The following is a 10,360-nucleotide window of genomic DNA, read 5'->3' on the forward strand; positions in this document are numbered from 1 at the left end:
GCCCTCCTCCACCGTCTTGGGTATTAGGGAGCATTCACAGCACTACCAAAACTCAAACAAAAAAGCAGCGCCATTAGCCAGGGTCAGGATGACCTCCATGTCCAAGTTACACAGCATCTCCCTAAGATCTCTGCTTGCTCCCATAGGAGGGGCGGCCCAGCGGGACCTGTGGCCAGGGCGACCTCCCTCTGTTCCAGCTGTGGAGGAGCCATCACTTGGGTAGGACTGTGTGGCCATCCACCAGAGCCCCCAGGGCCGCAACCTCTGAGAGGAAGCTGCCAACCCTTGCCGCCGCCTCCAGCCTTTGCCTGTGAGCAGCTTTCCTTACAGCGGTTCCGGGTGCAAGGGGCTCACAGCTGGGGTTGCTACAGGAACTGCAGAGTATTTGTGGCCCCAGCACCCACATTCTGTGGTTATGGTGACCCTTCTCATCCTCCTTCAGCAGTGGGAATCTCAGGGCAGCATCTCCCCTGCCCGGCATATAGGTGCCATGGGAGGTGGATGCAGGGCTTGGCAGTGCCCCACTGCTCTCGGGCCTCTGAGACCTGTGTCAGCCATCCTTATTTAATGCTCTGGACCAATTTAGACACTCAGAGACCCCAGCATGAAGGTAGTGCTGCAGCAGCTTGGGTCTTGGGGTCCCTGGTAGGTCAGGCAGTACTTCGGTGACTGGGGCCTCCAGCCCCAACTTGTCATTACCAGAGTGGCCGCCTCGGAATGACTGGCAGAAGTTTTGCTGGTAGGTGGTGTTGGCACGGCCAGGTTGGATCTGCATGAAGTGGACGAGGCGCTGGGGGAGGCTACTAAGTCCTGGGCCTGACCGGAAATAGGACTGGTAGGAGGATTCGAGGGGCTGCTGCTCGCGTAACTCCAGCTCACAGGGTGCCCAGCGCAGGAAGGTGTGCCGCTGCCCCAGGCGCTCCAGGTCTTTCCGTCTTCCGATGCCCTGCAGCAGGCAGTAGGGGCCCTCCTCAACGGTATGGGCCCTTGGCCCACAGTCCTGGCACCAGGCACCTCCTTGGGCCCCACCCAATCCCCAGTCTGCCTGGTGATGCCCAGCCTGCACCCGGCCTCCCTGGCCTGTGCCCCAGCTTCTTTGGCCTACCTTCCTACCTATGTCTTCCATTCCAGGGTGAGACCTCCAGAAAGTGAGTGGCCCTGGGATATTTGCACATTATCAGGCAAGGTGTCAAGGGAAACCAAAGGAGAGGTTCCTCCACTTGGGGAATGGGCTGTTCTCATAGGATAGAGGTTGTCGAAAAGATAGGTACCCATATGCCTATATAAGGAGTTTCGGAGTTTCCCCATTGTCTTATCCTGTCCGCCCAGCCATCTGCTCTGTCCTCGACATCAGCCTAGGCTGGGGGCCTACCATCTCCCTTCCTCCTTCCAGCACTCACTTTGTCGAAGGAAATGCGGTTGTCATGCTTGGAGAAGAAGTGTTGCTGTGCTGGCTCCTTGAAAGACAGTGAGAAAAAGGTGAATGGGGAAAATGATGCTTTCCCCCCACCCATATTTCCTCAGGGCCTAGTTGTGGAGGGAAGCTGCCAGCTGCTACCACCTCTGAACTTCTAAACTGTCAAGAACCTGAAAGGGCAGAGACAGAGCAACACCTCACTCCTGGGACAACTTGTTCTAGAACATGCCTCTGAAGTAAAGTGCCCGGGACTCATGCCTCAGTCCTCTCCTCCCCTCTATCCATTCTTACTCCCTCAACAGCAGGCCCAAGGCTCTTGGCCCTAAAATTCCATCTGGAAACTGAAATTTCTGTTTCTAACCTGAGCTTTCTTCTGAACCCTGGATTCAAAGTCAATTGCCTCCTTCACATCTCCAAGTTGAAGTCCAACAGGCATCTCCAAACAAATGACTGAGCTCAGGATCATGTTCCAAACCCACTTTATCTACAGTCTCTTCCAGCTTAGGCTGTCCTGCCAAACAGCTCAGAGTCTTCCCCTTGAAAAGATGTTCAACATCATTAACCTTCCCCTTGACTCTTTTCTTTCCTGCCCCACATCCAGTGCACCAGGAAATTTTGTTGATGCTTCCTTCAAAATGTACCCAGAATCAGACCCCTCCTCACACCTTGCTCACTGCTTCCCTTGGTCCAAGCCACCTTTCTCTCTTGCCTAAATTATTGCAAGAGCTACCCTGCCACTTGGTATCCCTGTTTTGAGCTTGCCTCTCCACAGTCTCTTGTTCTCTTAGCAGCCAAATAATATTTTAATACGGAAATCAGATCATGTCCAAAAATCCAAACAGTGTTTGCTGAGAATCCACAATAGTTCCTCAAGTTTGTAAAAACCAAAGTCATAACAGTGGCCCATGAGACCCACACAATATTGGTCCCTCTGTTCTCTCCAGCCATGCTAGCCTCACTGCTCCTCAAGCACACCAATGTGCCCTTATTAGGCCTTCGCACTACCTTTTTCTTTTTCCCAGGGCTCTTTCCCCAGCTGGCCAAGTGAGTCCCTCCTACTTTCCTCTTAGGAGGCCTTCCTTGAGCACTATACCAGCAGACCCAACCCCTCAACTCTGCTTTATTTTTGCCCCATAGCATTTATCACCTTCTAATATACTATATGATTACACATGATGTTGCTTATTTACCCCCACTAAATGCCGCCCCCACCAGTAGAACATAAACTCCTTGTGGACAGAAGTTGTTGTCAGTCTTGCTCACATCCTTAACTCCAGCAGTGAGAACAGAGAGTGCCTGGCACTGTGTTTGATAAACATTTGCTATTAAGTCAATGAACAGAGACAAAAGATGCTGGTCTCAGGGCTTTTTTTTTTTTTTTTTTTTTTTTACCAAATTGGGGCCAAAGAGCTATGCCTCATCCCCAGGCAGAGAAAGGCTACCCCTTAGGCCCCATATCATTGCACAAATCTCTCTGAAGACCATCCTCTTCCTTTTGTACCTGATCTTGTTTCCAGAGCCACTCTCTCTCTACCACTTTCCTGCTGCAGACCCCAGGGGCCTGATTCTAGAGCCCATTGTATCTGGTAAGTTCAGGCCTGGGTTTGGGGGCATGAGCATTGGTCAGCAACAGGTTCCCAGATAAAATGCAAGGTCTGGCCTCATTCCAGACCCCTGAACCAGAATCTCCAGGCTGGGGCCTCTGGTATGTGTCTTTAACAAGCTCCCCTCATGCAATCTCTTGCCTTAGAGAGTCCTCTAATCAGAACGAAAGCTTTATAAGGGTATGAGCCTGTGGGAAGCTGGCCAGCCTTACCTTTCATTCTTCATAAAGCAAGCTGACACAATGGGGATTAAAAACCCAGGGCCCTTTTAGAAAGAAAAATAAGAGAAAATCTTCAGAATCTAGAGCTAGGCAAAGACTTCTTAGCCTTGATACCAAAAGCAAGAGCCATAAAAGAAAAAACTGATAAATTGAATCTCATCAAAATTAAAAACTTTTTTTCTATGAAAGCCAATGTGAAGAGGATGAAAAGACAAGCTACAGAGTAGGAGAAAATATTTGCAAACTAACTATCCATCAAAGGATTAGTATCTAGGATATATAAAGTGCTCTCAGTGCTCAACAGTAAAAAAGCAAATGATCCAAGTAGAAAACGGGCAAACAACATGAACACACATTTCACCAAAGAAGATATACAGATGGCAAAAAACCGTGAAAAGATGTTCAATATCATTAACCTTTAGAGAAATGCAAATTAAAACAATGAGATATCACTATACACTTATCAAAATAGCTTAAAAAAATAATGACAACACCAATTGTTGGTGACAATGTGGAGAAACTGGATTACTGATACATTGCTGGTGGGAATACAAAATGGTATAGCCACTCTGGAAAGCAATTTGGTAATTCTGCTAAAAAAACTAAACATGCAACTACCACATGGCCAAGCAATTTCACTCCCAGAGACATGAAAACTTATGTTCATGCAAAAACCTGTACGCAAAATGTTCTGAGCAGCTTCATTTGTATGAGCAAAAACTGGAATCAGTCCAGGTATCCTTCAGTAAGTGAATGGTTAAACAGACTTGTCCATATATACCATAGAATGCTACTCAGCAATAAAAAGGAACAAACTATTGATGCATGCTTGGATGAGTCTTTAGGAAATTATGCTAAGCAAAAAAAGCTAATCCCCAAAGATTACACATCATATTATTCCATTTATGTAACACCGAAATGACCAAATTTTAGAAATGGAGGACAGACTGTGGTTGCCAGGGATTAAGGATGGGCGAAGGGTGGGGAGGAGTGTGAGGGAAGGAGGTGTGATTATAAAAGGGCGACAGCAGGGAACCATGTGGTATTGATCAGTATCTTGCCTTTGGTAGTGGATACAGTACACAAATATACATGGGCAAAAAATTAAGATACACACAAATGAGTACAAGTAAAACTGAGGAAATCTCAATAAGGCAAACTGTCTTGGTTGTAACATTATCATACAATAGTTTTGCAAAAATGTTACCACTGGAGGAAACTGGACAAAGTGTAGATGTGATCTCTGTATTATCTCTTACAACTAAATAAGAATCTATTTATACAATTAACTCAATAAAATTTCAATAAAAAAAAAACCCAGGGACCTGAGCAAGTTCTCATTCACCCCTAAATTTCTTCCCCAGCTCTATCCTTAATTATAGAATTATACACAACACTGGAATGAGGACACTTCTGTAGGAGGTAACTCAGAATCTGGAAATTCACTAATTTTACAGTGGCAGGACAATCTACTGACTCCCACTGACTCAAGTTTTGTTTTTACAACTGTGGGAGCCTGGTGAGAAGTGCATTCATTTCCTCTCCACCCAGGCAGTTCTGGGTTTTCTGGACCTGGAGAATTATCACTTGAATCTTTGTTTCTCAACCTCCGGGTCTCCTTTTCCATGGAGGTGGCAAAACTCATGGTCCCTGGGCAGGCGGGTCTAGGGCTGGGGTTCCAGCTGAGGACGACTTGTAGGAGAGAGAGGTTTCCTGGAAGGGGGCAGCACCTTTGTATGGGAAGGCTGAGGGTACCACTGGAGGCTAGGCAGTCTACAGTGAGCAGAGGCTAAGAGTGGAGGGTCTGTGGCAGACAGTAGCATAGAGCAGCAGCACAGGCATAGCCGTCATGGCAGCACTGATGAAGGACCTGCCCCCGACCATTAACCCTAGGGATTCTTGTCTGACCTTGGGAACAAACAGGATCAGGATTACATTTCCCAAAAGTCAAGCCTGTAAAGGCTGGAAACAGAATACTCTTGATTAGAAGAAAGAAACAGAACAAAACAAACAAATAACAACAACAAAAAACCCACCCCAGAATCCTGAGAATTTTCTTGTCCCTAAATGTCATGGACAATATTTTTTATCTGCTCCAAACTAAGGGAAATTGGATGCCATATCTTGGAAAGATTTTCAGCAACAATAGTGGAAATCGCCCAGCTGAAACCTGGCACCTCTCAGTTAATGAGAAAATAAAGTACTCCCCTTCCTTGAGCAGTCCCATTAATTAGAACAGCTTTAAGCCTAGAAAGAGCCATGAGACTTGGCATTTCTACAACCTGAACTCAGACAACACAGTTCCTGCTGCTTGGGGCTGTTGATAATGGCAGCCAGTCCTCATTTCTTTTGGCAGCCAAAGCATGTACCTACCTCTAGTTCTGGGGGGACAGGTTTAATGGAATGAGATGTTCTGGTTTCTAGAATGAGAGCTGCCACTGAGGGCTACTTCACAGCAGGAAATCTGGGTTGCCTCTGCCCCTGCACTATTTAGGCCCCATCACCTTCAAAGGGCAGGTGACCCTAGATGGGCAGTCTAGAACTGCATTTGGACCGAGGTTGGTGGGCCATGTCAGGGCAACCCTTCCAACTGGAATACTAAGGAAGTTCAGGCCCTGAAGCATGGCAGCCTCCAGGACCTGCTCTGGGCCTGGGAAAGCAATTCCTGGAGAGAGGAAATGGCAGTACAAATTGAAGCTGGGAAGAGGTTGGGAAGCATGAAGCTGCAGTTGGCAGAGAGTGTCCTGGGCGCCCCTCTAAATCGCTCTCTGCTCCCTGCAGTAGCAAGCGCACTCATCACCAGCACTTTTCTCCCTGGCCACTGGGGTGCCCTGGGCCTGAGGGAGGGAGGAGAGTGGGAGAGAGGAGGTGTTTCTTCTTCTGGTTCCCTCCCAGTCCAGCCCCCACCTGTCTTTGTCTCTTTACCCAGCGTCACTGGTCTTTTGGGTTGGCCCTCTCTATACGACTGTCTCTCCTTCTGGGTTCTAGGAGCCCTGTCTCCCCCTTGTCCCTTCAGGCCTAGGGGTACTGACTACTTGGCTGCTATTAAGGAGACTGCCTTTCCCTGAGCATCCTCATCCACTCCTATAGACCCTCCTAGGTTCTTCTGTTTTAAGTGTGCTTTTCACTGTTGGGACCCTAACTGATGCACAGTGATTCCAGATACTGGAGGAGGTAGAGGGCCTGAGGCTCTGCATCCCTCTCCTGCCCTCCAGGAGCCTGGGCCATCTTTGCTGTCAACCCTTTCCAGTCTAACCTGGTCAGGCATGCCAGTGGGTACTAAGCCAACTCCTGAACTACTTCCTGAGCAAAGAAGGCTTCCTGCCCATTCCTAAGCCCCTGGACTGCAGGGTTGACCGTGGGCTGAGCCATGATCTTGAGTGGTATCAAGGACTCTGCACAAGAGGACAGTTGTTGGCAAAGCCCAAGGCTTACCTCCTGGGTCCTAGAGGTTCTCTCCCCAAGGCAACCCACCCCATGTGGACCTTGATCCTTCCTCTGCCAGCTGGAAGGTGTATGGGGGCAGGACTGCTCAGTCTGGCACCAGGTCCTCCTCACCCTGTCTGCAGGGGGAAAGATCTCACATTTCAGGGAAGAGGGACCAGGTTTCATGCCTGTCCCTAGGCAGGCAGACTCCAGTTGTCAGTCCAGCTGTGGCAGGGCTGGGGATTATGTTTTGGGGCTGAGAGAAGTAGGAACAGGCCCAGCCACCCCAGCTTCCTACCTGGCACCGCTGCAGGAACACAGCTGGAGGTTGGGGCTTGGCTGCAAGGCGATATTCTCGAGCACTTTCACTCTTGAATTGGCCTCGGTAGTGTCCGTAGAAGCCACTGTTGTGCTGTAACAAGACGGGCATGAGGGTGAGGCCCATCCAAACCTCCGTTCTGAATCCCAGTCTTTAGGCTTCCCATATGAGGGGTCCAGAGAATCCAGGCTAAAAACCCCTCCAAGGAGGTTCTGGCAGAATAGAATCTGAGGAGGGACACCCTGAGCGAGGGGACAGCAGAGAGTTTTCTCCATCCACAGTTGGGAAATTTGGTCTCAGCTGTGGCCTCCCAGACCTACCTGGGAAATCTACTGTGTTCCTGTGTGTGGGGAATGGATAACATTCATTCATTCGTTCATTTTTTAATAAGGGCAGGCTTCCTATGTGCTGGGGATACAGCAGTGGAAAAATAGAAAGATCTTGGCCCCTATGATCCTTCCTTCTGGGGCCATTAACAAAGTTTTGTACATGTTTACCACACACTCTGCTATTTTGGGCAAGAGGTCACCCTCTGAAACTGGAACACCCCAGCAAAGGATGAACTTTCCAAAGTAGTACATCACCAACAGGATATATTATGGAGAGAATTTCAGAGAGATGCACTAGCAGAAGTCAGAAATGAGCACTTATCAGAGATCAAAGAAGACGCTGGACTGTGCCGATACTGTTAGGAGAGCACCCCATGGGCAAAAACCTGACCAGGGAACCCCTATGTCTCAACCTCTTTTTCCTGAGTGTTCCCTTGAGAGGACAGATGAATCTGGTCCTCCTTAGTCTAATCCCTGAGCAGAGGGAAACTGTCCCAAGCCTGGCCTTTGCCATCACAGTGGGAACATCAGAACTGAGAAGCCCCAGGTCTGTTCATCTCATTGAGGGCTCAGGTCACCCTACTTGTCTGCCCATCCCTTTTCCTTCTGTCAAGCACTGCTTACTCTGTTCCAGTTTAGTTCAACAGCATTTACTTGGCCTTTACTGTGTGTCAGGCCCAGGCCTCAGTATGGAAAATACAGATAGAAGAAAGCAAAGTCTTTGCCCTCAAGGTGTTTCCAGACTAGAGAGAAGTTCAACTCTGTAAGTTTGAGGGGATCACACAAAGGATAGAAAACAGATGGGCTGGCAAGAGGAGTAGGAATTCAGCTGACTAGCAGGAGACACAGAAGCATAGAGGGGGTTGTAGTGTAAGGCAGACTAGATAGCCTCCAGGGGTGACCTCAGGATGGTGAAGGGGGAGTAGGTGTCCCAGGGTCCTCTTTCAGCCTTGGTATTGGATAAAAACCTTCTCTTCACGTCATGGTGCACTCAAATTTCAGTCACAGTCCCAGGGCCAGGAACCACGATGAAATGGAAGGTACACTCTTACCCAGGAGCCTACTAAAGCACTTTGCATCTTTCCAGGAAGAGAGTAGAAAAAGCAAATGTTCCTCTTGTCTTTTTGAGGCTACATCTGAGGAGGGAGAATTTCAGAAGATCAGCTTCTTGTTGCTTAGTGACAAGTGGAGGTTATGACTGCACAATGCTGTTGATTGATGAGCTAATGCCCAGCCTGTTGCCCCTTTGTGCTTGCTGCTGTTTCTACTTCTCTAGTAGAGAGAAATATTCTTGCCATTAACAACCTGGGTGAGCCTTTACGTATAGAAACATACGGAGCTTCGTGGTAGGGTATGATGGACTTGCAGCCAATAAAATATGACAGAACATTTTGGAGTCAAATCCTGCATTTTTTAAAATTGTGCAGCCAAACTGCCAGGATTGTAAATTTAGAAAGCATTCCTTGGAGTCACAAAAAAAATTACAGGGGTTGTTGGCTCTTAGGATAAAATTGTTGCTTCAGAATAAGGCTTTGCCAACTTCTCTCTTAGGAGTTTGTGGTGAGTGGCACACTAATTGTGGCAGGTAAACATTACAAGGGCCAAATGGAGGAGAGCATAACAGAGGCTGCAACTGAGGAGCAGGTGAAGACTGACAGCATGGTTCCATTCTGAGCTACCCTTGGGTAGATTGTCCCCTCTCATTTGTAAAACAGGAATGTGACCAGTTTGTCCTCTTTACTAATCAAAGAAAGGTGACAATCAGCCTCTAAAAATGTGTCAATAGGAAGCTTGACAACAGGAAACACTCAGACATTTGTACTCACAGGTACAAGAAGGTTCATTGCAGTATCTATATAGGGAAAAAAGTAGCCTGAATGTTTACCAACAGGGCAATGAGGAAGTTGGGCTAGAGTCACACAATGAATGAAAAAATACTGGAATTACTATGAATGGACTAAGGTACTTGAATTCACAGAGATAAATGTTAAAAACAAGATTTTATCAAAAAGTTGTAGAAGGATGCACAAAGTGTACCATTTATTTATAAAATGATACAAACATGAAAAACAATGCTATAATTTGTCTATGGATACAAACATATGAACTAAAAGTATAAAGCATGATTGGAATGATAGGTACCAAACTCAGGATAGAAGTCACCTAGGGAGGGGAGCAAGCAGAATGGGATCAGGGAGGTTAGAGTGGGGCTTTCATTTTATATGTAATTTTTTTTTCATTTTGAAAGATCTTTCAAAGATTTATTTCATTTATTCCACCCCGCCCCCATTGTTTGAAGTCACTGCCTACTCTCTGGGTCCATTTGCTGTGTGCTCTCTGTGTATGCTTGTCTTCTCTTTAGAAGGGAACCGAATCCAGGACATCCCAGGTAGAAGAGAGGCCATCAACCACCTGAACCACTTCAGCTCCCTGGTTTGTTGTGTCTCCCGTTGTCTTTCCTCTTTGTGTTTCTTTTGTTGCCTCATTTCGCCATCCCTGCCTGCAACGCCAGCTTGCCTTCTCCAGGAGGCACTGCAACCGAACCCAGGTCCTCCCATGTGGTAGGCAGAAACTCAATCACTTGGGCCACATCTGCTTCCCTTTTTTTTAAGAAACTTTATTTACATAAAATTAACATGAACAAAACTTCCCATATTGAAAGTGTGAATCTGATACATTTTGGTCTATTAACACACCATTGAGACATCACCGCAATCAAGACAGTAAATATACCCATCACATCCCCAAGTTTTCTCCTGTCGCTTTGTAATTCTTCTCTAGGGCACTCACCTACCTAGGCAATCATCAACCGCCATTATAGATTAATTTGCATTTTCTAGAATTTTGTATAGATGGAATCATACAATATGGTATTCTTTTGTGTCTGGCTTCTTTCACTTGGCATAATTAAGGAGTTATCCATGTTGTTATGTGTTTCAATGGTTCATTCCTTTTTATTGATGAGTTAAGTATCCCTTTGTGTAGATATACCACTTGGCTCCCCCCGGTCTCTCTTTTTTTTAAAAGATTTATTTATTTGTCTC

At 47.0% G+C, this 10,360-nt stretch overlaps 1 protein-coding gene across 1 annotated transcript; it reads right to left on the minus strand.

Annotated features, from left to right (window-relative positions):
• Window positions 1-546: 546 nt before the first annotated feature.
• CIMIP7 (ciliary microtubule inner protein 7) lies at window positions 547-8,457 on the minus strand. Its single transcript, XM_004451903.2, has 4 exons — window positions 8,369-8,457; window positions 6,967-7,080; window positions 1,401-1,457; window positions 547-967 (listed from the first exon to the last, which is right to left on the minus strand). The coding sequence occupies exons 1-4, from the start codon at window positions 8,393-8,395 to the stop codon at window positions 551-553; spliced, it is 615 nt and encodes a 204-aa protein (XP_004451960.1). The 5' UTR covers window positions 8,396-8,457; the 3' UTR covers window positions 547-550.
• Between the last annotated feature and the right edge of the window lie 1,903 nt (window positions 8,458-10,360).

Source organism: Dasypus novemcinctus, chromosome 26 (assembly GCF_030445035.2).
Source record: "Dasypus novemcinctus isolate mDasNov1 chromosome 26, mDasNov1.1.hap2, whole genome shotgun sequence".
Taxonomy (NCBI): domain Eukaryota; kingdom Metazoa; phylum Chordata; class Mammalia; order Cingulata; family Dasypodidae; genus Dasypus; species Dasypus novemcinctus.

Bases quoted from the DNA above. Each gene is read 5' to 3' on its own strand.
- CIMIP7 (XM_004451903.2), bottom strand. From the start codon at position 8,395: ATGCAAAGTGCTTTAGTAGGCTCCTGG. The intron at 7,081-8,368 runs GTAAGAGTGTAC...GTCTTGTTACAG, and splicing joins GTGCTTTAGTAGGCTCCTGG to CACAACAGTGGCTTCTACGG. The intron at 968-1,400 runs GTGAGTGCTGGA...ACCGTTGAGGAG, and splicing joins ACCGCATTTCCTTCGACAAA to GGCCCCTACTGCCTGCTGCA.